The following is a 27,645-nucleotide window of genomic DNA, read 5'->3' on the forward strand; positions in this document are numbered from 1 at the left end:
TATAGAAGTTGTTGTATATACATAAATTTATTTTGTGTTCAAAAGGTACCAAGACTGTGATAAATTATATACAATGAACTACATGGTATTATGGAAGGTTATATTAAACAGTAAATTAAAATGGTGTTGGATGCCAACAAGAGGCTGCATTCAAAGCTCAGTGACTGTAGGGTGCACTAATAACTGTAGAGAACATTGATCTCCACCAGGAGCACAGGGGTCAGCACTGGCTGAGGCTCTTCCAAAATTTGGGCATATAGAGGTCTCTCCAGGGATAGGTTCAGGGTTCTGCAGGGTTGGATCTTTAGAGAAAGTGAGAGTGGTTACATTGATCAGGAACAGGAGTTATGAATAAATAATGCAAATTCTAAACGGTGTTCATCCCTTGTAAAGCAATCAGCTTGACAGCTGTGGTCACTGTAGAGATCAGCTATATTCACAACTTAGGCTTCCTATTGGTCAGATCACAATAAATGCAACTTCTTCTGGGCCCTTTCACCTGGATAAACTGTATTTAATTTGTCCATGACCCAACAGAGGATACATGAATGGGCCAAAGTTTATGAACATGAAAAAGGAATACAATTTAAAAGTCAGTAAAATACTTTAAACAGTGATATTTTTACAGCGTTAAAATAGTCTGCAAACATTTTGCTTCCCAGAATGACATTATAAAAAAACATTTTAAAATCTGTACACATATATTATGAAGTTTAAAATTGATATAAATGTTTAATACTGAGCCAAAATCTGTGTGTTCGATTTCCTGTTATTTAGAATTAAAAAAAAAAAAAAAAAAAAAAAAAAAAAAAAAAAAAGCTACAGGCCATCCATTCTTTGTTTTCTTAACTTGCCATTCAATCATCCTCTTTTGTAGGCAAGAAGTCAGATTTATAAAAAAAAGAAAGGAGCAGGAAAGTAGTGACAAAATGGTCATTGTTTAAAGAGATACAGATCTCTCCGTTTTGGGTGGAGTGGAGTAATCACCTTCACTGCAATCGGTGTAGGCAAAAAGATCTCTTCATACCCTGAAAGGGCTAGGACAGGCCAAGCTTGCTTTTCAAGTGAGCTTATCCGGTCATTGGCCTTAGTGAGTTTGCCATTGCTACAGTGACTCCACTAGCGGGCTCAGTACATTGAACTACTGCATTACCTAAACTCCAGATCTAAGAATAGATGGGGAACTCACAGCCAGGCCAAGGGTGGGAGGAGCGCTTCCTGCAAGAGTTCCAGACAGCACTGAAGAACCAATGGAAGATTTCCCTGCCTTAAAAGGAGAAGTACCGCCAAAGCTCGTTTGGCTGTACTTCTCCTGTGGATCACATGAGTGCAGTTCGTTCTGCACTCCTGTGACCCATATTCAACAGACAGTGGGCTGAATCCTGCTGTCGGCTGATGTCATGGAGCCAGTCCAGGCTCGGGAAAGATCATGTCCACACGGACAAGAACTGCCCACGTGCCTAGACCGGCACCAGGCTCAGCCTCCCAGCAAGCCTATAAGCCTCAGAGCTTGAGTCGGTCAATCCCGCCCCCTTCACAGCCCAGCGCTCCAGTGAGCACAGGGGGGCAGAGCAGAGAGCCAAGTCACCAGATCTCTGCTTATGGAGCTCTGAGAACCAAGCGATCAGCAATGTCCCCCACCAGTCTTAGAGCCAGCGGGGGACAGATGCTGCATCCACCCAGGCAAGTATGATTATTAAAAAAAAAAAAAAAAAAAAAAAAAAACACACACATTCTCTTTTAAAGCCACTACTTCGAGGGTACAGTTGCTTTTTAATCTGTATTCGATACCTGGTAGCTCTAAACTGATCACTTAACCCCAAAGGCTGGTAAAAGTGATTCCTATGCCTGTAGCTCACAATACTTGCCTGTTGTGTTTTTTTTTTCTAAATTAGTGTTCCCAACTAACCATCATCAGTGCAAGGACACAGAGGGGGTGGGGGGGGAAGTAGACTGTGCATCTCAAGAAATGACATCATGAGCGTCGCTGTTGGGTCTTTGCCGTATCGTCAGTGGCGGAAGTGGCTTTCCATAAAAATCTATTTCAAAATAAAAATATCAAACACACAAATAAAATTGACTGATTAGTACAGCTGATGGGAAAAAAAGACAGGTAAAAATGTGAGCGAAGATGGAAGGGAATGCTCATTAGGCCAGATGCCGGCTCTAGATGATGAAGAGATGTTAGTTGATACGTGCACTAGAAGTTAGTTAAGTAGTAGCTACATTTTATTAAAATATTGCGCAAAAATGCAAGGTCTTGTTGCCATAAAAACCAGATTCATGTATCTAGCTCAGATCAAAAAAAATAAAAAAATAAAAGGGAAATCTGAACAGTAACTATGGGCAACACAGACAAGCATTGCACAATCATTGCTCTTTCCAGATCTCATGGGGACGACTTATGAAAGCGGATATAAAAGCTTGAAGCACATGTTGTATGCACGTGCCATCTTTCAGTTTGTAACTGCCCATTGTTGCTATATGGGAGGTATCTCCCTGAATGGCTTACTTTGCAGAAAATCAGCTGTGAAATATCCATTGGCTACCACTCCCTTTGAAAAAAAAAAAAAAAAAAACAACTGCCTGGTTGTCATGCTAATCCAAAGGCTTTGACAGGCTTTCATTTCTTTCAAATCTGTTGTTCTCCCTGTGCAGGTCTAACAGAATGTAAAAGTTACTGAAACAGGTCAAATGCAGGATAGCTTCAGGTCAAATACACCTGCAATAAATTTTGAATGATGTTAGAAGCTTTAAACTGATATCAAAGTATAATGCATTTGCCCATCAAAAGTCTGTTAACACGGACCCCTAAGTTTACTTGCATATACAAAAAACAAAGCTGCTAGCAGGTATGAAGTGAATGTACTAGAGGTGTACATACAGTGGCTTGCGAAAGTATTTGTCCCCCTTGAACTTTTCAACCTTTTGCCACATGTCAGGCTTCAAACATAAAGATATAAAATTTTTATTTTTTGTGAAGAATCACCAACAAGTGGGACACAATTGTGAAGTGGAACAAAATCTTTTGGATTTTTGAAACTTTTTTAACTAATAAAAAAATTAAAAGTGGGGCGTGCAAAATTATTTGGCCCCCTTGCGTTAATACTTTGTAGAGCCACCTTTTGCTGCGATTACAGCTGCAAGTCGCTTGGGGTATGTCTCTATCAGTTTTGCACATCGAGAGACTGAAATTCTTGCCCATTCTTCCTTGCAAAACAGCTCGAGCTCAGTGAGGTTGGATGGAGAGCGTTTGTGAACAGCAGTTTTCAGCTCTTTTCACAGATTCTCGATTGGATTCAGGTCTGGACTTTGACTTGGCCATTCTAACACCTGGATACGTTTATTTGTGCACCATTCCTTTGTAGATTTTGCTGTATGTTTGGGATCGTCTTGTTGGAAGATAAATCTCCGTCCCAGTTTCAGGTCTTTTGCAGACTCCAACAGGTTTTCATCCAGAATGGTCCTGTATTTGGCTGCATCCATCTTCCCCTCAATTTTAACCATCTTCCCTGTCCCTGCTGAAGAAAAGCAGGCCCAAACCATGATGCTGCCACCACCATGTTTGACAGTGGGGATGGTGTGTTGAGTGTGATGAGCTGTGTTGCTTTTACGCCAAACATATCGTTTTGCATTGTGGCCAAAAAGTTCGATTTTGGTTTCATCGGACCAGAGCACCTTCTTCCACATGTTTGGTGTGTCTCCCAGGTGGCTTGTGGCAAACTTTAGATGAGACTTTTTATGGATATCTTTGAGAAATGGCTTTCTTCTTGCCACTCTTCCATAAAGGCCAGATTTGTGCAGTGTACGACTGATTGTTGTCCTATGGACAGACTCTCCCACCTCAGCTGTAGTTCTCTGCAGTTCATCCAGAGTGATCATGGGCCTCTTGGCTGCATCTCTGATCAGTCTTCTTCTTGTCTGAGCTGAAAGTTTAGAGGGACAGCCAGGTCTTGGTAGATTTGCAGTGGTCTGATACTCCTTCCATTTCAAAATGATCGCTTGCACAGTGCTCCTTGGGATGTTTAAAGCTTGGGAAATCTTTTTGTATCCAAATCCAGCTTTAAACTTCTCCACAACAGTATTACGGACCTGCCTGGTGTGTTCCTTGGTCTTCATGATGCTCTCTGCGCTTTCAACAGAACCCTGAGAATATCACAGAGCAGGTGCATTTATACAGAGACTTGATTACACACAGGTGGATTCTATTTATCACCATCAGTCATTTAGGACAACATTGGATCATTCAGAGATCCTCGCTGAACTTCTGGAGTGAGTTTGCTGCACTGAAAGTAAAGGGGCCGAATAATTTTGCACGCACCACTTTTCAGTTTTTTAATTGCTAAAAAAGTTTAAAATATCCAATAGATTTTGTTCCACTTCACAAAAAATTAAAATTTTATATCTTTATGTTTGAAGCCTGAAATGTGGCAAAAGGTTGAAAAGTTCAAGGGGGCCGAATACTTTCGCAAGCCACTGTATGTACAGCAGCTCTCATGCTGCAGCCCAATGTCAGGGTTTTCTGTAGTAATGGAGCTTGCCCATCCTTTCCTGCCTTATACACATTCTTATTGGCCAAGGCGGCAAAACATAACAGTGGTGAGGCAATAAGAATATGGCAGCAAGACAAAGCAAGTAAGCTCTGAGACTGCCTTTAAGAGCAGCCAATATTCAGCTTTAGCAGCTCGTTTTAATTTTTTAAGTGACAGAGCTACTTTAAGGAGTACCTCTACCTCTGTGGAAAAAAAAAAAAAAAAACCCTCTGAGTGATCTACATACATGGCTGAGATTTCAATAAACTTTGTTGCAGATCCCTATCCATTTCTGCTCTGAGGAAAAAGCTGTTTGTTTAAATGTGGATCTGAATGGGAGTGACTGTTTCATTATTATTCAGCTGATGCACTTGCATTATTCTAATGAGGAAAGTTGCAGGGTCTGTGTCCCTGTAGACATGGCAAACCCATGAAATGTTTGTTGCAGAGGATGCCTAAAATCTGACTTGTATCTTAGTGCAGACTTCTGGAAAAATTAGTAAGCTAATCACACAAGCAGGAAATTACATTTCTGGGGGTGTTATGTATACCAACTGTCTGCCATATTGCATTCAATTTTACAGAAAATTACATCACTGCAGATTAAAAAATGAAAGGTAGTTTTTAAGAACATTCATTTGCAATAGGGTTTGTGTATACTATATAATTTTTTTATTTGATTCCCCCCCAACGCCAGTGGAGTTACCCTTTTAAAGAAGGTAGCATGGTGATCTGACAGGAAGGGACACTAGAAATGTTGGGGTGATATCAGTGCAGGCACAAATGCAGTGAACAATGTGACATGGGTAGTTATGCTGGAGGTGCTCTGTGAATTCCCAGATGAAACTTTCATGGCAACAAGGCCTATACATACCATCAGCATCACTCCATATATGTCTACATAGACCGTATCCCAACCCCAGCGCAAGCTATTTTTGTTTTATTGCAGGCAGAGGTTAGAACTAGGTTTTTACTGCTGTGCCCCCACTGTAGGATTTACCATCACTTCCTGTCCCAGTGACAAGTCCATCAGAGAGGTTGGAAGTCATGCTTAATCTCTCCAATGGGGACACAGCCTGCAGCAAACACATTTTTGATTAATAAAGTGGGAAAACTATAGAGCCTGTGTTGGGCAATTGCTGTCTTTGCCTTTCGAGTAAAAATAAGTTCATCATACCATACCACACAAACATCTTCAAAATCCTTCAACAAGGGTGGGTGCACAGCTAAACAGTGATGCTGTGTAAATCCAATCAGAAAAAAAAGCCAGCACACCAGACTTTACTGAAGCCCCATATCAGAAGAAGAAAGAACGCTGACATTTCCAGGGCACAGGAGGCCCTCTTTGGTCGCAAACAGAGATGGTCATGGTCATCTATTTCTGTAAACCTAATAAAATGAGCCGCCGTGCTCTTCAAACATTGGTGTCTTTTCTTCTGATATACTTGAAGATAACGGAAGAAAAGCCAGCAATCTGGATATATCATCTGTGGTCTTTATTGTATGATGACAAGTATAAAGGACAAGCAGACGCGTTTCGCACAAGCCTTGTTCACAGCTGTTAAGAGCTGTGAACAAGGCTTGTGCCGAAACACGTCTGCTTGTCCTTCTTTATACTTGTCATGATACAATAAAGACCACAGATGATATATCCAGAGTGCCGGCTTTTCTTCAGTTAATTTCAAGTTTGCCTGTTTGGATGTAAGGAGGACATCCTGAGCCTCAGAGCACCTGGATTTTGGGTGTGCCGAAGTTACCAATTATCTGCTATCCGGATATCGAAGTTCAGAGCGGTGTTACTTTGTGTTTTCTTCTGATACAGAAACAAGATATGTCTGTGCTCAAATCACAATAGCCTGTACATGTATATATCTATCAGGTGCTAAAGGGGTGTGACCACATGTTAACACTAGAAATTCTTAATGAACCCTCTGCATACTGCTATACACCCTTTCTGGCAATTTTTGCCATGAAAAACAGAGATTTTGAGTTCACACATATTGCCATACATGTTTAACCATAGCCTTTGCATTGGCAGAGCAGAGTAGGACTGGCCATAAGGCAGATTACTTTGATGCCATTGGCCAGTTTAAACATGTATTACAATGCATGTGAACTAAAAATCCCTGTTTTTCATTGCAAAGTTTGGCAGAAAGGATATAGTAGTGTACAGAGGGTTCCTCCAGAATTTGTGGTCACACTCCTTTAGCACCAGATAGATTATATACAGTTGTGCTCCTGTTTACTTACCCTGCCAGAATTGATGATTTCTTAGCCATTTTTCAGAGAATATGACTTAAACATGTATTGCAATATGTGTGAACTAAAAACCTGTTTTTCATTGCAAAGTTTGCCAGAATGGGTGTATAGCAGCGTGCAGAATGTTCATCAAGAATTTCTTTTCTTCTACTATGGGATTTCAATAAACATTTTCCGGATTGTTCAAGTCTAGCATGCTGACTTTCCTTTCTGATTATCAATAAAAGCCTAACAAGGGTTCTAACTTCCCTACACAACTCAAAACTGAATAAATAGTTTGGGCTGGATTGAGAAAAAACTCTTAAACTTATGTTTGCCACTAATTATACATGATTAACACTCCACTTGTTAGACCCAATTTCCATATGAAAAGAGCCATGCATGAGACGGGGGTTAATAATGAGACGGTGAGTGCTGTTAATACCAGGGAAAATGGATTTGCATGCGAAGAAGCTGAAGGCGAAGGCTTTGTACAATTACCATTATGATGGTTGTCTCCCAGAGGCTCAAGTTTTGGAAGTCTAGTAACTTTTGGGGTTCCCCAGCCAACTACAGGGAAAACAAAACACAATTTCTCACAATATAACAAATCAAGGCACCAAAAGATGATCCTTGTGGAAAGTGAACACTTTGAAGGGGTTTTTCACAGTTAGCACAAAAGCAGACCCCGGCTCTACTGGTCTGATACAGCAGTCTGCTTTTGGATGAAAGTAAAAAAGCCCTTTACCTTTAAAATCATACCACATGCAATCTACAACACATTAACAATTATAAGCGATAGCAATCTTTTTATGCTTCAAAACTTCATCTCACCATTTAAAAACTATTTACAGACATAAATACTGGAGTGTGGTACAATATTACATAATTTACACACAAACTAATGACAGTGTAAAAATAGATACAATTTCAAGAGATCTCTGTACTACAGAAAAGGGAAGACGTCAACATTACAGCAATTTTTATTGCTGAAAGTACTCCTTTCACGAGTAAATCAATTAATTCAATCGATTTTAATAACTACATTTTTTGCCATGGTAGGGCTCAAAGCACGTTCAGAGGTTTTGCCTCAGGTGTTCTGTAATGGATGGTGAATGAGATTCGGGACTTGTAACAAATTCTTCCTGCCGGGTGCTGTCCAGTATATAAAAACGCATTGTTCTCAGTTTAAAACATCTTCTGAGCAACTCAAGCCTCTACTTACCAGGTAACTGTGGGGGAGGAGTAGCTGGGCTCTTTGTCTCTGCCTCTTGGGGGCCAAGAGGTTCTATTCTGTTATTTCTTTTTAACTTTAGTTTCTTCAGCTTCTTTTTTGCATTATCTAAAAAAAAAAAAATATAGATAAATTCATATTAAAAAGGTTAGTTCACTTAAACCTGATATTTCTGTTTTTGGTTGATGCTGAGGATTAATACCATCCCATGGCTTCTAATATCACTTGGGAATTTTAATGTTGGGATCCCTCCTCTGAGTTCCCTGCACAGCTGCTAAGGCCAATAAGTAGGGGTCCTGGACACACAAAATGGCTTTTTTTCCCCCATTTTACTTCATATTACCGAGAAAAACAGGAAGAAAAGAAACACATAAGGTGGAAATGACCAAAATATTTAAGACAAATAGGAACACAGCCAGGGAGTACAGAAAGTGGATCTTGTGAAAGGAGTGTCTAAGAAATGGTGGACGCGCCTGTCCAGACTGTCACCCCTCCAGTCTACAGTACTGGATCTCCACTGCTGAGCAGTCATTGGTTTGCAATCAGGTGTGTGCCCGCCCCCTGCAGCAAGCTTCTCCACCCAGCTCCTGCCCCTGCAACTCGCTCCTTCTCAAGATCCCAACCCCTGCCTGCCTGACTAAAGACAAATGTTCATCAGGTACAAGTACACTGTTCACTTTTATGAGCTCTACTATTCTATAGGTTTAAAAGGGCTCTCTGATGGGCACACCCGATGTAAGGGGGGCACTCTGATGGGCACACCCGATGTAAGGGGGGCACTCTGATGGGCACACCCGATGTAAGGGGGGCACTCTGATGGGCACACCCGATGTAAGGGGGGCACTCTGATGGGCACACCCGATATATTTTTGATAAACATACAATGACTATAATCTTAATAATAGCACAAACTTGAGATTCAGACCTCAGCTGGAAAAAAATTATAGCGACTAGACCTCCCTTGAATTTGAATTCATTACCCCTGCTCTAAGAGATGCAAAGACCAGAGAGTGTTACAAATTTCTAGCAAAACAGTTGATTTTAAACACACATGGCCCCCCAACTGTAAACATGATTTGTGAAGTTCAGTTGAATATGCAACATTTATCTAATAGTAAATGTCATTCAGTTATAGTAGCTTTATGCAAAATATTTATTTTAGTGTCTGCAGACTCCGCCTGACTGCATCACAAGAACAAGCACAGAGATAAGACAGTAATACGCAGATGTTGCTTTGCCAGCTGAACGCTGCCCACTGGCAGTGATCAATAGCTAAGAATCTGTACTTGAGTTCCAGACACCGGATTGTAACCACAGCTTCCGATGGCAAAACAGCAGGCCATGTACTGATCTCCAGACAGAGACAAGTGAAGAAGATACACAAATGAACAATATTTCTGCATACAAAAGCAGCTGGTTTCCAAGAGAGTACCTGTCTCTCTCTTCTCATCCTGCTCCAGCTTCTGGCTTAAAGCATCTTTGTACGAGTCCATTAAACATTCATCCTGCGATGTTGGGCTGCTGTCAGCGTCCTCGTTGTCCGACTCTGCCTCCTCTTGATCAACCTTTGACTCTAGGGGGATTTCAGCGCCAACTTTTCCATTCTGAGTTTTTTGTTTCTTTTTTTCCTTTTCTTTCTTGATTTTTTCTTCATTCTAACAAAGCAAGAGAAAAAAGGAGAGTGAACCAGTGGGGAGTGTTCTAGCACTAGAGAATGTCTGGACTTGGAAGGTCAGATAAGGAAAAGTAATTTATTATAAATATTGTCCATTATGAAGTTCAGCAGAGACAAAGAAGCTAAATGCACTATAGTAACAATCATCCATCAATTCTCACTGGTTTGATAATAGTAGATCAGTTGTGAATTCAAAAATCCAATTGGTAATGTATATGATGGGACTTACCGCAGGCCTTATATTTCTTGGAAAGTTCTACTTTATTTTTTCATTTTTACCCTTCAGGACAAAATATTGTAGAAAAAAAATGCTTGTTGGGGAAAGGTGGTTAGTAAATATAGTTACTTTACCCACTGTTTCCGTACTACAGGGGGTGACATTATCATCCTTTCAGAAAGATCCTCAGCAGTACCCAAAGCCTCTTGTGAAGACAGTCACGTCTTGTAGCTAGATTCCGGTTGCTTAGCAATGTCCGGGATCTTACAGAAAGGATGGCAAGGTCACCCTTTGCTCCACTGTTTTGGCATAGGGGAAATAGCAGTGAGGAGGGGAATAGCAGTGAAAATAAAAGTAGACGTTACATTTGTGGAGCATGGTCTGCTTTTTTATAATCTTTCAGGGGGGGGGGGATAGAAAGGCTGCTTGAGATCACCTCTTTCTGTGAAAAAAAAAAAAGCTCTATCAGAATAGTATGCAGACCAGGTCCAGTCCATATTGACATACTTCTTCTGGGTTAAGAAGTTGAAATTAAAACTGCAGGGTAAGCAGTACAGCCAGGCAGCTAGCAATTCTAGAAGGAGAGGTCAGCAATGACAGCTTTCATGTTTCTCACATACGTTTTCTTTAACACTGTCTGGTTAAAAGAGTGCCTTTGATGATTAAAAGGAAAAAACATTTGATTGAATTTATTTCAATATTGCTATGTTTTGAGGATCGCAAAAGCCAGCTGATTACAGAGATCACCAGCTCAAGCTGAAATTAACACATACAGCTGAATTAGTCAGAGATGTGTCTTTCCCATCAAGGGCTTCAATTGGAGAAAAAAAGACCCGAAGGCAAAAAGCTTCTGCTGTTTTTTTTTTTTTTTTTTTTTCAAGAAAGAGACACTGACATAAGACCACTATGCCATGTCTGTGGGTAACCTTACAGCGTATTATTTTAAAATGATTTAATGACAATACCTCCTTAATAACGGCAGTTATGGGTTGGAATGGGTTGACCATAGGAACAGATGCGTCTTCTTCCACAAGTTTTCGTCCCTCCCGCTCTGCTTCTTCTCGCTCCCTCTCTTCTCTATAAATAGGAGCATTAAATACATCTTGTATTAATCAATTGTAGAAATAATTAGGTTTCTGCCTAAGCCCTCTATTAACTATGAATATACAAAATATAACTGGATTCTAATATTTAAAAGGGAAAGTTGATACAGGGAATATCCGATTGCCTGTTGGGGGATCGGGAAGGATTCCCCAGCCCCCCCCCCCCACTGGAGCAAATTGGATCATGCCTTATTGGGGGGGTTTGTATGCCTTTCTCTGGATCAACTGTAGGTATAGGATTGTGTATAATGAAGTTTCCATTTGTGTGTGTGTGTATTTTTTTTCTGTGGGTTTACCTGGATGGACTTGTGTCTTTTTTTCCCCAACAAGATTAAAAGAGATGTTTTTTTGGTTTTATTTTTTTGTAGATTCATACTTACCTAAGTGGATGCAGTATCAGACCAATGCTGCATCTGTCCCCTGCTGCCTCTTCACTTATAACCAAGCCACCGAACATCGCCGATGGCTCGGTTCTCTCAGCTCCCCGAGAGGAGAGCTGCTGCCTGTCAATCAGCAGCTCTCCTGCTCTGCTCCTCCACACTCACCGGAGCACTGAGCTGTGGAGGGGCGGGGATCGGCCATCTCAGCGTTTTGCTGAGAGGCTGAGACAGCCATCAGTCCAGGCAGCTGGTGGATCCCGACTTCCTGAGTCGGGATGACGCGGTGCCTGGTCCGATTCCATTGACGTCAGCGGAAAGCAGACTTCAGACTGCTCTCCGCTGAAAACGGGTCATAGGAGTGCAAACATTGCACTCCTGTGACCCATAGGAGAAGCCCAGCCAAACAATCTCAGGCAGGACTTCTCCTTTAACTATGTAATTATTCTAACATGCTGGAGGAACAAGAATACAATTAGAAGGTGACATGCTGCATGTTCAGTCACAGAGGACAACCAGTGCTTGACCCGGGGGCTTATTTATAAAGACTAGAAAAATAATTGCTCTTTAGTACCCAATTTTTGTACCCAATTTATAGCAGTTTGAAAATGAAACTTGTGATGTTGAATGATCCCCCTAAGGAAAAGTTCCTTGCTTCTCTCCAAAGGACACACATTTATTTTTTTTATAACTAGGCATTCCCCAAGGCTTAATCAGGGCAGTCTTGCACAGCCCTACAGACAATCTATTGTCACCCAATCTGGCCCACAAAATCACACTGGGAGACTGTCATTAAATGCTCATGGGCTTAGCTGGACATGTAAAGCCTCGTACACACAATGAGAATATTGGACGAATGATCATCTGTTTGTTTTTGTATGCTAGTCTCATATCGAAAATGAAGAGCTTACTAAAGTCATGAAAATTCTCGCAAGACAGAATACATCTTCGGAAGTGATGTAATGTATTGTATTGTAATTTATTCTTTTGTTTTCGAACATGCGTGGTCTTGATCTTTCAATTTTTTTTTTTGGACAAATACTCTACTGATTAAACAAAAATTTGTTCTGGTATTGTACAAGAAAATTTTTCGTGTTTGTCCCTTAGGATAATTTTGCATTAAAGGGGTTGTAAAGGTATTTTTTTTTTTTTTTTTAAATGACAAGCATGTTATACTTACCTCCACTGTGCAGCTCGTTTTGCACAGAGTGGCCCCGAACCTAGTCTTCTGGGGTCCCTCGGCGGCTGTCTCAGCTCCTCCCCGCAAGAACTAAACACCTTCATATGAGCTCTCTTGCATGGTGTTTAGTTCTTGCGGGCGCGCTTCTGTGATACAGCCGGCGGCTATAGCCGCAGACTGTATCACTCGGCCCCACCCCAGGCGCGCCGCATCATTGAATGTGATTGACAGCAGTGCGAGCCAATGGCTGCGCTGCTTTCAATCCATCCACTCTAGCCAATCAACGGCCAGGCTGAGTGGCGAAGAGGATGTCGGGAGCGAGCGTGGGACTTTCGAGGGGTCAGGTAAGTAAAACGGGGGGGGCTGGGGGGGCCAGCATTGTCGGATGTTTTTTCACCTTAATGCATAGGATGCATTAAGGTGAAAAAACGTGAACCTTTACAACCCCTTTAACTGTCGCAATTAGCTCTCATAAGCTGTGTACTAACGATCAGATTATCGTATGATTGCTTTGAAAGCGGTATTATTCGTCTGATTTTCTGATCGTGTGTATTTAGCTTTAGTATGCAGAGGTGTGTTTGAATGGAAGAATGTGTGATGATTGGCTGCAGGTTTTTTGAAAGTGTATCTGAATAGGTTGATACTGGCTGGCCTTTTTCAGAGGCTTGTCAGGGTGCTGTGTGTGTTTAGGTTGTAGCTAGGTTTCTCCATGGAAAGTGATTATAGCTGCACTCCGCGATTACCGTTCCTCCCTCAGTCTTTTCACCCTCTCAGCGATCTTCTGTTTATCTTGCTCCTCCTGGGCCTTCTGCTCTGCTGTTTCTCTCTGAATGCGCTCATGTAATGCTTCAAAGTCCTTTGCTATGACTCCTAATAACCAGTTCAGCCCTTTCCTAATGTGAGTATCGATTTTCTTCCCATAGCCGAGGGCTGCAGAACACGGCTCCTAAAAAGGGATAAAAAGGCGATATGTGTATGTGAATTAGAAAATGCAATGAAAGCAAAAAAACGTTCCAACTGAAGATTATACTAAAGCTTTTAAAACAGATCAGAGTTGTGTACAGACTGAGCGTAGATTGAGGATATACAGTAGTCCTGATGCCAGCCCAATTTTGGAATAAGCAATAATCATTGTAGTGATTGGTTGTTCACAATTTTTCCAGACATTGGTTTACTAGTTCCCTAGCTTGATGGCAGACAGCCAGAGAACTAGTTTTTACAGAATGACAAGTCAGCAGTACCACCCTTAATATTTCTCTTAGAACTGATTTTTGTTAAAGTGGCACTAAATCCTTGTACATTTTACTAAAAACAAGAGACACATGCAGCACTTAGTGAAAAAAGAACTATTGTCCAAACAATTTAAAAGTCACATACTAGTACCCTGCAAGAAGACACAGGAGGGAGCAAAGTGCATATTACATTAATAAAATCGCCAAATTCATACTCACACGATACAAGCTTGTCAAATCACAATCCCAGCATAGGCGATGTCCAAAAATGCCGCGGTTGAAAAGCTGACGTGTTGACAAGCCCCCTTCCTCAGAACTATACATACTAGTAACCATTTACAGCTTCATCCTCTGTTCTACTCCATGCAGCTTACAATGACTTCTAGCTAGGGACAATCCTCCCCAATCCTCTGACAAACCACCAAATGTCCCATCAGCCCTTGTGCTATCACACTTGCATAGCCCCCTTTTTTTTTCAAAGTAGAATGTAGACATGCACAATCAGCTTGAGAAGATGACAGAGACCACTTCCCTCTGCTCTGTCTTTCCAGAAAGTGATTGACAGCTATCAATCACTTCCAGGAGAGGAACAGAGATGTGTCTTCTGAACATTTACATCTCAGGCTGCCTGTGCGTGCTCATGCCAAGATGTAGTCCCACCCTGGGAACATGTACAATAGGGTAGCTTTATAGGGCACTATGAGAGAAAGCACGGCAGTGGTCGGTCAAAGGATGCCACTGAAACTAGCTGAAGGGCAATGTTACAGACAGGAAGAGAGGTACTAAGTAAATGTAATCTTCAAGATTGGGATTCGATTAAAAAAAAAAAAAAAAAAGAGGGGGGGGGGGGGAATTTAATATCACTTCAATAAAACAATCAAAGGCAACCTGCTGTGTATTTTAATCAATAATTAAAATGTACCCCAAATATTCCATATTTGTATTATCATTTTTTTTTTTACATAAGCATTTGTAAGTGCTCCCTGTAGTGATCATCTGTATACTGGGGAATGTAAATAGAATTTCAAATTCAGACACAGGAAGAGACTGAAAGAGGAAAACTGCTGCTGTACTCTTGTTTTATAGAACCCCCAGTGCTCTGGGAATCATGTGCCAGGGGTGCACCATGCATTTATTTGTAAAACAGATGATAAAAGTTTAAAAACGTTTAAAACTGAAAAGAGACATTAAAGTGAAATTGACCCAAAACGATAACATTTTCATTCCTTGTGTCTAAAAGCACCTCCCTAGTCCTTTCTCCAAAGATAAACATGAACTCTCAGCAATCCATCTGCTCATGTTTATTCCTAAGGATGAGCTCAGGCGTGTTCGCAAACCGCACGTGCAAAGCCCACCAGGAAGTCGGCACTGCACAACGTTAATCACAGGCAGTGAGAAATTACCTGATCTCTGCAGCCGCGGATCGGGAAAATGTCTTACTGCTTGTGATTAGCGCTCTGAAGTGCCGACTTCCAGGCAGGCTCTTCACATGCGGTTTGCGAACACGCCTGAGCTCATCCTTATTTATTCCTGTAGCTGGACTGAGAGACACCTTGGACTGCTGGATGGTGCTTTCATATCCAACCGCCTTCTGGCATACATGGCTGGATTTTCACACGGAAAATAATTTAGCTTAAAAATACATTACATGCAGATCATCATCAGGCAGAGAGCGCCACAGATATACACATAGGAGATGAAAGTTACTCACAATTTGACACAGACACTTGTGCTCGTTGACCAGCTTCTCCAGTGAAAGATATTCAATGATATCAGCTTCTGCCATGGCCCCCTCACGGTCCTGTTTATTTGCCAAGCTGTATTGTCAAAAGGAAATAAATGTGTGTACAAAGTTATGGGTCTTCATCCACTTTAGCAATGGTCTGCTGTGTTTGTCTGCTGGAAATACTTTTTTGTATAAGTAGCATATTTTGGCTCACAGTAATGATAATGTTTAAAGAACCAATGGTTTCCCCCATTCAATTCTCTATCTCATTCTTTCTTTTTGCAGAAAACAAACAAAACAAGGAGTATACAACTGGCTCCAGCATTTTTAAATACTAAAAGTAATCCTTTAGCCAATGAAATCTGAGCACTATATGTATATAAAGTGGCAGAGAATGTAGAGGAATAAGTGAAGGGAGTGGTGGTGACTCCAGTTGTGGAAACTTTCAATCATAGTTTGAGCATAGTGAGCTCTTTAAAAGGAGTAGCAGGGCCAAAGCTCTTTTGTCTCTACTTCTCCTGTGGGTCACAGAAGTGCACTTTGGTCTGCACTTCTGTAACCCATTTTCAGCTGACAGCATGCTAAAGTCACTCAGCTGATAAAGACTCTGGAGGGAGCCTGACTTTAATGTCGGGAACCACCCAGAAGGCTGGAACAGCAGCTGGTTCAACCTCTCAGCGAGCCACTGGGAAACTTAGCCAGCCCACCCCCTCCAAAGCCCAGTGCTCCAGTGAATCCTGGAGGGGCACAGCAGAGAGCCAGAGACTGGCCGTCATCACTCTCTGCTCAGAACGGAGGGGAGAACTGAGTGATCTGCTGTGTTTGATCACTCAGTTCTCAGTCTAGAGGCGGCAGGGGACAGCTGCAGCTGGGATCAGTGCTGCAGCCATCTAGGTGAGTATGACTGTTTGTTTTTAATTTTTGATTCCCGAACTTCTCATTTAAGGATTCATTCCTTCCAAAACTGACATCTCAACATTTGCTAGATACTGGATATTAAAACCATGTGACAATATCATCTCTCTGGGACCTTGTTGGTGAGATCCCTGTGCTGGGTTCTCGGGTATGCACAACTGCTGTAGTCACTATGAGAGAATCCCATCAATGTTGCTGGATTTTTTTCTTTAATATGCAGTTTCATGAATAATGCAACACAAATAGATTGAACACCCATAGGTACAGTCGGTGTGAACACCCAAACCTGCAAGCAAGGAGTGGGGCAAAGTCAGAAACGATCAGATCCCCTCACTGGGAGCCAATAGGTGTTAACAACAGCTACTTTAATTGGTGGCCTTACTTACACCAACACTGGTTTCCCAGCGATCCTGGGATGGCGCAGAACTTCAGCGACTGTCTCCTTAGTTTCCTCCATTCTGTCCACATCACTGGAATCGATAACAAACACCACTCCATAGGACTCGGCATAGTAGTTCTTCCAGATACCTCGGATCTGCTTCCCACCGCCCAGGTCAAATATCGTGATGTCAAACCTCCCCTGCTTAATATCTGCTTTGGAGAATCCTACTGTCGGAGCCACGTCTTCTGGAGACTCTGTTACAAAAGAGCCAAAAGGATTGGGGGTCATTCGTTACAACTGGAGAACAGAAAATGACGACTGAGCTGAGGGTGTGAGAATGATTTCTAAAGTCTAAACAAAAGACCCACATTGGCCCCAAACATCCCACAAACCATGACCCTAATACTGTACATGCAATCAAATTCAATCATAGTCACCGTCAATGCAACGTGAGATTATTAGTTATAATGGAAATCTGTTCTTTGAATTTGTATTTTTTTTTTTTGGAAAAATTTTAATTCTAATTAGCTTAAACAGCTAGTCCACCCCCTAAAGCAGGGATCTTCAAACTACGGCCCTCCAACTGTTGTGGAATTGTTGTGGCATTGTAAAACTCTGACATTCATGGACATGACAAGGCATGATGGGAATTGTAGTTCCTGAACAACTGGAGGCCCGTAGTTTGAAGACCCCTGCCCTAAAGTGATATTTTGGTTTAGCAGTAAGAGGCACTCTCTTCAAAGTAAGATATCCACTCTTGCTCATCACATAATCTGACACAATTTCCTTTAGATCTATCAAAAACGATGTAGTACAAGGCCTGCTACTTCGATTTGATTGGTTAGATTAGGTAGATGCTCATATTATATTGGTACATTGGTTAATCTAAAGTTGATTGTACAGACAGATTCTAACTTGTATGGTCACCCTTAGTTGTCACTAGAACAGGATTCTCATTGGAACATTTCCCCTTGCCTCCTCTTCTCTCATTACAACTCAAAGTATGGATGTCTCAGCCCTTTCCGTACTGGAAACAACAGTTACCAGAACCAACAGTAAAGGTGAATCTCCCTGATATTACCAGCTTTCCCATGCCTTCCGCGTTCAGTTCTTACAAGCGAACCCAATTATTGAACAATCCACCCTGGAAACGGTACTTCGCTCTGACTGTTCAGAGAAACTCACCTCTAGATTGTACTCCCATTTTATCTCCGTTTTTCTCCAGGTATCGGAGGGCCTTAGGGCTAGATGGCTGCGAGATGTACCTGATTTAGACAATGATGACCGAGACGATGTGTGGGACTACCCTTTCTGATCTTTGGTCTCCCTGAGAGACCGCTTGATTCAATTTTAATTGGTGCACCAAGCCTAGTTCACCATGTACAGACTTCACAAGATGAATCCCGCATGTCCCTCTGAGTGCTGGCAGTGTGGCCCCAGGGGACTTCTCATACATTTTCTGGACCTGTCCACTCATTGTTGGATTCTGGGAAGAAGTAGTGACCTTGGTGAACTCCATTATTTCCACCCCCTTGCAACCCTTGATGTCTGTATGCCTGCTGGGTCTGGTAGAGGATCCTCTGCCTACATTGGTGAAGCGGACATTAGCCAATCTCACATTGTTTTATTTATTTTTATAGCGCCAACAGTTTGCGCAGCGCTTTACACCATGAGGTCAGACAGTACAGTTACAATACAGTTCAACAAAGGAGGAATCAGACTGCCCTGCTCGTTAGAGCTTACAATCTTTACAGTCTAGGAGCTATAAATTTATCCCGAAATGTAAACAATTTAGCATTTCCCTCTTTGCTGTTGAATTGCCATGTATATTTGTTAAATAAACTTGGATTATATTTCCATTCCACAAGACAATGGTATGAATTTCTCTACAACAATTGTTTGTTACATACTCTGCTCTTGGTTAGCAGTGCTTATGGTTTACTCTTCTGTACTTGTGAACTCCTCCAGTGCTCAGTGATACAGTGGGACAGAGTAGGACAAATGTCCCCCTGATTAGGCTTGGACCAGGACTGTCACTCACCTCCCTGGATGCCTTTCACAGTGGCGGTCTTGCCGGCGTTGTCTAGCCCCACCATGACCAGGGTCACCTTCCTGCAAGTCACAAAACGGTTTAGAAGAATCAGCGAACAGCAGAATTGATTAAAAAAAAAAAAAAAAAAAAAAAAAAAAAAAAGGAAGAACCAGTATTTCTGTGCATCTTTACATCTTGTAAAGGTATCTCGGGTTATGAAAAGTTACTGGCCAAGTTGGCCAAGCTGCAGTGTATAAAGAGTTCCTAAAAACCGATTGGCTATGAAAGGTCATATGAGGTTTAACGTAACAGTTCTTACTAAGACCTTTCATATACAGGAGATAAGCCTGTGGATTTAACCCTGAACATTTCTCATGAAAGCTGGGAGCGACTGAAGCTATACATAGCAATTTATTATTTCCCCACATCAAAGTACTAAGTGGACTTCCTACCTTACCGTTACTTCAAGACCAGGCTTTTTTTTCTGACATTTGTTGTTTACAAGTAACAATCTGTATTTTTTGCTAGAAAATTACTTAGAACCCCCAAAAATTATATACATTTTTTTTAGCAGAGACCATAGAGAATAAAATGGCGGTCGTTGCAATATTTTGTGTCACACTGTATTTGCGCAGCAGTCTTTCAAACGCAATTTTCTTTTGAAAAAATACACGTTAATGAAAAAAAAAAAAAAAAAGTTACGTTAGCCTACTTGTTTGTATAATGGGAAAGATGATGTTATGCCAAGTAAATAGATACCAAACATGTCATGCCTTAAAATTGCTCACGCTCGTGGAATGGCGACAAACTACGGTACTTAAAAATCTCCACAGGCGACGCTTTAAACATTTTTACAGGTTACCCGTTTAGAGTCACAGAGGAGGTCTTGCACGAGAATTATTGCTCTCGCTCTAACGATCTCAGCGATACCTCACATGTGTGGTTTGAACACCATTTACATGTGCAGGCGCGACTTACGTATGCGTTTGCTTCTGCACGCGAGCTCGGAGGGATGAGGCGCTTTAAATTTTTTTTTTTTTTTTCATAAATTTTTTTTTTCTTTCATTTGTAAACATCCCTTGTAATAGAAATAAGCATGAAAGGTTCTCTTTATTGAGAGATCTGGGGTCAAAAAGACGCCAAATCTCTAATTTACCTTTAAAAGCATCTTGCTCTCACTTGACTTCCTGCCCAGCCACTGATCGCTTCTGGGTTTACCGATGGCTTTGGTAATCCCGGAAGACACTGGGAAATGGTGGGAGGGGGCACCTCTCCCGCCGCCTATAAAAGTGATCCTGCGGCGAATCTGCTGCTGGGACCACTTTTTTTAGAAAGCCGGCTGCTTACTGTAAATAAAGACACCAGGGTTGTGGCAGCTAGCTGCTACCATAACCTCAGTATTTAACGTCAAGATAATGACTTATATTTACAATTAGGCGGTTGGCAAGTAGTTACACAATGGTAGTTCTTGGTAGAGCTGCACGATTCTGGCTAAAATGAGAATCACAATTTTTTTGCTTAGAATAAGGATCACGATTCTCTCACGATTCTCGCAGTGTTACATCATCTTTCACATTATACAAAAAAATTGAGCTAACTTTACTGTTTTGTTTTTTTGAAATTCAATGAAGTGTATTTTGTTCCCAAAAAATTGCGTTTGGAAGACCGCTGCGCAAATACCGTGTGACATAAAATATTGCAACAAACGCCATTTTATTCTCTAGGGTCTCTGCAAAAAAATTATATACATATATATACATTTTATGTATGGGGTTTCTAGTAATATTCTAGCAAAAAATACTGATTTTAAATTGTAAGCAATAAAAGTGTCAGGAAAAAGGTCTTTACGTGGTTAAACCTCATTTACAGACCGAAGCTCATCCTTTTGATCTAAAAGAATCAAATAATACAATGTTTATAGTTATCTCATTGCCAGCAAATGTTTATGTAACAAGAGCAGAAAATGGCTCTGCACTTGTTACATAGAAATCGTGGAAATGCTGGATTAAGATCGTGTGGGGGGGTTGAATTGAGATTGCAATTTTTTAACGATTAATCGTGCAGCTCTAGTTCTTGGCTTTTTAAAGCTCTCTTCTGCAAAGCTGTCAGCACAGCATAGAGAGTGGCCATTCCTTGTTTCTGATGCCTACTGGTCTGATCTTTCACAGACTTGAGATAAGTCGGTTTAGAACTTTATAGCTTTAGAATATGTAAGCAGTCCATACACTGTGTGTGGACAGAGGTAGCTGGACAGAAGTCAAACCTTTGGTTGGCTTTGATTGAAGGGACATGCTGGAAATGTTTTCTTGATCACCAGCTGCATCCGCTAATCTGAGAAGTATATTCTGACAGTGGAGGGTGCAGCCGCATATGTCCATGCAGGGGATGAGACTCCTCTATCCTAATCGTTTGTGTGGAAAGAGGAATCTTTTTTTGTTTTTTTTTACCCCCCCCCGATATAAATCTGGGAAAATGTTCAAAATGACACATGTATCAAACCAAATTACCAGGGCACATTGTCCTACCAAAAAAAAATAAGCTTAAAACAATAGGAGAAATCAGTCTTTTAATACAGACTAATATGACTAAGGCCTCTTTCACACGGATGATCCGTATGTCCGTTTTTCATCCATCCGTTTTCGGATGAAAAACGGACATACAGTCATCCCTATGGAGCGTCGGATGTCAGCGGTGACATGTCCGCTGACATCCGACCCCGCTCCGATCCGAAAAGTGTAACGGAGGAAAAACCTACTTTTCCCTCCGTTTTCGGATCGGATCGGATGACGACGGACACTACGGACCGTCATCATCCGATCCCCCATAGGGGAGAGCGGCGCTCTGACAGGTCCGTCGCTGCACAGCGTGCAGCGATGCACCTGTCATCTTCCTGCTCAGCGGGGATCGGCGGAGCGATCCCCGCTGAGCCAGCGTGTGTTCACGGGGCGGATCATGACTGATCTGCCCCGTGTGAAAGAGGCCTAAGGCTCCATTCACACTAGCGCGTTTTTTGATGCATTTTGCATTTTGCAGAAATGCACGGGAATTTTTTAACATGGGTTCCTATGGAACATGTTCACATCAATGCCTTTTTGTTTCTCTGCATTTTTGGAAAGGGTCGGGGACTTTTTTTCATGCAAAAAGCAGCGTTTTGCATGTAATGGATTTCAATGGACAAGCATCAAATCGCAAGTGCACCGTTTTTGCAGCGTTTTTGATGCGTTTTTGCCGGTTTTTTTTTTTTTTTTTAAACTGTAAAAAAAAACTGTAAAAAAAAAAAAAAAACGCAAAACGCGGCAAAAACGCTGCTCAAAAACGTGGCAAGCATGAAAAAAAAACCTCCAAAAACGCTCAAAAGCAACATGCATAGGTGTGAATCGAGCCTTAGACAGAGAACGAAAGATCAGGGTCACAATGGTGTCAATAACCCTGTCCGGTTCAATAGGCAAAATATCAAGGGAAGCGTGGATGACAGGAATAACGCTTGTTTCTAAAGAACGTGTGATTGCCTAAGTGAGGATATCAAATAAGCAATAACACATGTGCAATGCTATCTGCTAAATCTCCTGTTAGCAACAAGAAAAGCACAGAAAACATTTTTTTTTTAGTACTCCCGATACTAATTACTAATACCTACCACAACTGTTTTGTTTATACTTCAGCTGTCAGCAATAGTACAAAACACTGAAAAGTTACTTACAAATGGACTAAAAACAAAATTTGTTTTTACATTTTGCGCTTTTTTTTTTTGCGCGTGTGAAACGTGTGAATATGAACAAAGCAAAGAAAAAAAAAAAAAAAAGTTTTAATTATTAATAGTTTATAAAAAAAAATATCAGTAGGACAATAATAATTTAAATGGAGGAAAATAAGGAGTTAATTAAGGCCGATTGGAGTAAATTAACCACTTCAGCCCCTGAAGGTACTACCCCCTTTCATGACCAGGCCATGTTTTGCAATACGGTACTGCGTTACTTTAACTGAAAATTGCGCGGTCGTGCGATGCTGTACCCAAAATAAAACGTATGTCCTTTTTTCCCCCGCAAATGGAGCTTTCTTAGCAGGAACACAAGATCACTGTGTTCTACCTTGTCAGAACGGCGATCTGCCTTGTTTACATAGGCAGATCACCATTCTGCCTCTCTGGGAAACAAACGGACCTGCTGATTGGCCAGAGGGGGAGTCAATCAGCGCCGCTGCCCCCCCTGCTATCTATAGCATGAAATAACGTACAGGTACCTCTAAGGTCTCTTTTGTTATAAAAAAAAAAACATGTCAGTGGATTTTGCCATTCTTGAGTTTACTGCCACTTTAACCCGGCTGTTGGCTGAGGCTGAGCCAACTAGGGTGCGCCTAATAACAAAATGTGCCTAAACTTTATTTTTTTAGTAATGATGATACGGTATTTCTAGCACAGCATGGAAGCCGGAACAGCTCCTTACTAAAGATGGCCATACACTATCCAATCTGATTTACAATTTCTGTAATATTTTATTAGAGTTACCAAAAGTAAAATGAGGACAAACCTAATCAATCTATTCAAATAGTATCAAATCAAGCAGGCTCTTGTACTACCTACTGCTAGTTGATGGTCGATCCAAAAGGAGAATCAGACGGTATAGTGTGAGGTCAGCCTTAAAGCTGGCCATACACTATACAATCCAAATATACAATATTCTTTTAGATCTACTAAAATGTAATATGAGAAAAGACCTAAACATTCCATTCAGTGTGTATCAAATCAGACAGGCCCTTGCACCACAAGCTAATTACAGATCTAAAGAAGACTGTACAATCAGATTGTATAGTGTATGGTCATCCTATGGAAGATTTTAGTACACAACCGAGATATGCTTTGCTGAGATCACCCTTCTTTTTACAAACACACCAAAGTAGATCTGTCTTATTTCTGCCTCCCGAGTCATATGATATTAGATACCTGAGCTGCAGCCTACATGACACATAAGATAACGAATACTCCGGATCATACAGATTAGGCAAGCTTTAGCTTATGAGCTGTGGCTATATAGTAGGCTGTATCCTTGTTAGCACTCCTCATCACTGGCATCAAAGGGGAAGTACAAACAGGAGGCTGATCTGCGTTTTTACCACCTGCAACCTCCCATCTGAATTTTTTTTTTTTACAGCATGTTGTGTTTGGTAGGTGGTTCCACTTGCCAAATGTGCCCTGTATTTTCCTGTATTTCAATGTAAAATACCCCTTAGGTTTAAAAAAAACTAGGCACTTCAAAAAGCGGCAGTACTGCCACCTGACCTCCTGTGAACCAGGTCTAAACCGCCTCTGAAAAGCGATCCACCACATATTACTCTTCAGAGGTGTTTGAGCCCTTGGGAATGAGGCCTTAGCCCAGGTTCACACTGAACTCGCAGGATTTCAAACCGGCAATGCAGTCCGACCTCGGGGGTGATTTGACAGACATCTGTGTGGGTTGCTGCACAGACGTCTATTCAAATCACCCCTAAAGTCTCCAAAAATAGTACAGGAACTACTTTTGGGAACCAATGCAACGCCACACTGATTCGGATGGTGCTACTGCCGGCAATAGCCTCCGATTTGGCATCGCATGGCAAAGTGGCCCAATGTGAACGTGGGCTTAGTGAGATTACCCACCACATCCTGTCCTTACAAGAAATCAAGGGACACCTGTTCAATAGGGTCACCTCTACCATCACCCAAATCCACATAAAATGGTTTGCCAGCCGATCAGCACTTACCTTACTGGTTGACGCCATCGTTTGAACAAATCCCGACAGCAATTGGCCATGAGGCTAAACATAGGAACTCCGGAATATGAGCCAACTATAATAAAAATGGTCTTTTGGTTTTTTAGGAAGGCTCCAACATCCTGAATCCTCTGCAACACCTTCCAGGTCCCTCGAATTCAGAGGTTTTATTATCCTGAAGACAGAGGATGGGAGACAAATCACACAGTCAATGGAATGGAAGGGCCATTTCACTTGAAATAAAAGGAACAGATACACACTTCAAATCAGGAATATTACAATGGGGGTGCTCTCCTTTAGAACCCTTACATTTCACTTCACACTAAGGTGGCCCTGGGTGACATCAGATGAGGACAATCATGACAGCATCATCCCCAAAACACATAAATCAAATGTGGAAAATACATAAAAATAAAGAAATAAACCATAAAAAATAAAGAATAAAACATAAATCAGCTCCAGAGATCCACAAGAAGCCAAAATCCTCCCAAGCTAATGGACAATCCCAATATTTCCCTGAAATGCCAAATATTTGTAACAATTCATCACTATTATGACACTAGGTGAAATTTAAAATGAGTGTGGTGTAAAAATAAAAAAGGAGGTTAAGCATTTTTCAGTACAGCCCCTTGAACAGGTATTATCACCATCAATGGCATTGTTCTGAATGAAGGAAATCCCTACGTATGTCTGTAGTGTGACCGTCACCCATGGTGAGCTTGTTGTGTAAACATTACACTGTAGTATCAACTATGATGTCATAGGCTGAAGAGAGAACGTCTCAGGACTTCTTGGCACTTTGGGTGCCCGTGGCTGCTTCGGGGTAGGGTTACACCGATACCACTTTTTTAAGACCGAGTACAAGTACCGATACTTTTTTCTTTTTAATGTCATGTGACAGTGGCATGAATATGCAGCACCAATGGGTACTGATAGGTGGCACTAATATGCAGCACTGGTGGCGATAATATGCAGCTGATGAGCACTGCTAGGCGGCAATGATGGGAACTGATGGGCAATGATAAGTGGGCACTGAAAGGCAGCACTGATTGGCAATTGGCTGGCATAATGAGACAACTTAAATTTAAATAATTCAATTCTGCTAGCAAGACAGACCCGTTCCGTCAGAATTGGCAACCCGTCACATTCGGTAACGGAAGAGATGTTCTGTCAGAACACTGCAACACCCTGCGGATTATATATATATATATATATATATATATATATATATATATATATATATATATATATATATATATATATATACACACACACACACACACACATTTGTTTTTTTGTAGCTGATGAAGTGTATGTAAAGTTAATGACTAATGTTTTCTATGGTGCTGTACATGCACTCATTACACTCTACCATTTATAAAACATTTATTATTTATCCCACAAGCCCTGACGTCTCCATTTGAAAAGTGACAACACTCACGGTCTGCCGTACAATGCTGTAGTGGTGTTGTCACCCCGCCATGCACGTTCTGGCTGTGTGGCCTCAGCAGATGTCTAGCGCACCAATCACTTAATTCCTTGCACTAGCCAGCAGCATCTAACCTGCATGTAAAAACAAAGAGGGTTTGTAATTGGTTGGATGCTTTTCTATTTAAGATTCTGCTAGGCTGTCTGGAGAGATGGACACATAGGGAGACCTCAGGGACCAATCATCTACCATCCTGGGGTGCCCCCTGTGCACAGCTCCTAACCACCCTTGGCTACTGACTGGCCCTGATGTCTCTGGCTTACAGGGACAGAGGATTGGACATTGATTTACCAGACATGATCTTCCGTCTTTAGGGTGACACATGAAGATCTATATGGGGAGGTAAGTGGGCACACAGCACAAGCAGATCAATGAGGGAGGGGAGGTAAGTGGGCACACAGCACAAGGAGATCAATGAGGGAGGGGAGGTAAGTGGGCACACAGCACAGGGAGGTCGGGGGGGGGGGGTAAGTGGGCACACAGCACAGGGAGATCAATGAGGGAGGGGAGGTAAGTGGGCACACAGCACAGGGAGATCAATGAGGGAGGGGAGGTAAGTGGGCACACAGCACAGGGAGATCAATGAGGGGAGGTAAGTGGGCACACAGCACAGGGAGATCAATGAGGGGAGGTAAGTGGGCACACAGCACAGGGAGATCAATGAGGGAGGGGAGGTAAGTGGGCACACAGCACAGGGAGATCAATGAGGGGAGGTAAATGGGCACACAGCACAGGGAGATCAATGAGGGGAGGTAAGTGGGCATACAGCACAGGGAGATCAATGAGGGGAGGTAAGTGGGCACACAGCACAGGGAGATCAATGAGGGGAGGTAAGTGGGCACACAGCACAGGGAGATCAATGAGGGGAGGTAAGTGGGCACAGAAGGCAGTCACTGACCTCAGAGCTGACAGGACAGATGGGGTACACTCTCTCAGACATGTGAGAGATATACAGACCCTCATAATACTTTGCTGGCCTCCATCAGGTCATGCTGAGATTTGTAGTTCTCCCCCCAGCTGCAGTGCAATGTCTGCTCCCCGCTATATAAACCCGTGTCAGAGCGTGTAACCAGGCAACACACAAACACATCAGGCCGTTCTCCGTCTTACCTGCCTTGCCGGATCCACAAGGACGGGGCCCCTGGGACTGATCTCCCCGCATACAGGGGGCCCTGGAGGGGGCGGAGCCTGGAGAGTACAGGGGGGACGGCGAGACCAGCGGGGACAACAAGGTAGGGGGGTTTACAGGAGGCGTGACGTCAGGGCCATGTGACCGGGTCAGAGGCGGGGCTTAGAGAGTGAGGCGGAGGAGGTGGGCAATGTTAGCGAGTATAGATGCAATGATGAGGCTGCTGTGTGATAGGAGAGGGCTGTATAATGTATAGGTAATCAATATAATACATGGGGGGCTGTATAATATATAGGTAATCAATATAATACATGGGGGGCTGGATAATGTATAGGTGATCAATATACACGGGGGCTGTATAATATATAGGTAATCAATATAATACACGAAGAGGGCTGTATAATGTATAGTTGATCAATATAATGAATGGGGGGCTGTA

The 27,645-nt window shown here is 42.0% G+C and overlaps 1 protein-coding gene across 2 annotated transcripts; it reads right to left on the reverse strand.

Annotated features, from left to right (window-relative positions):
* Positions 1 to 8: 8 nt before the first annotated feature.
* ARL13B (ARF like GTPase 13B) lies at positions 9 to 27,363 on the reverse strand. 2 transcript variants are annotated; one of them, XM_073599801.1, is made up of 12 exons: positions 27,188 to 27,363; positions 26,030 to 26,151; positions 24,580 to 24,763; positions 18,853 to 18,923; positions 16,816 to 17,065; positions 15,500 to 15,605; positions 13,300 to 13,502; positions 10,862 to 10,973; positions 9,437 to 9,659; positions 7,996 to 8,112; positions 7,272 to 7,340; positions 9 to 2,039 (listed from the first exon to the last, which is right to left on the reverse strand). In XM_073599801.1, the coding sequence occupies exons 3-12, from the start codon at positions 24,639 to 24,641 to the stop codon at positions 1,963 to 1,965; spliced, it is 1,290 nt and encodes a 429-aa protein (XP_073455902.1). In that variant the 5' UTR covers positions 24,642 to 24,763; positions 26,030 to 26,151; positions 27,188 to 27,363; the 3' UTR covers positions 9 to 1,962. The 2 variants fall into 2 exon arrangements, with proteins under 2 accessions (XP_073455902.1, XP_073455903.1); XM_073599802.1 differs by lacking the exon at positions 26,030 to 26,151.
* Positions 27,364 to 27,645: the final 282 nt, after the last annotated feature.

The sequence above is a fragment of the Aquarana catesbeiana genome, linkage group LG09 (genome assembly GCF_042186555.1).
Source record: "Aquarana catesbeiana isolate 2022-GZ linkage group LG09, ASM4218655v1, whole genome shotgun sequence".
Lineage (NCBI taxonomy): Eukaryota > Metazoa > Chordata > Amphibia > Anura > Ranidae > Aquarana > Aquarana catesbeiana.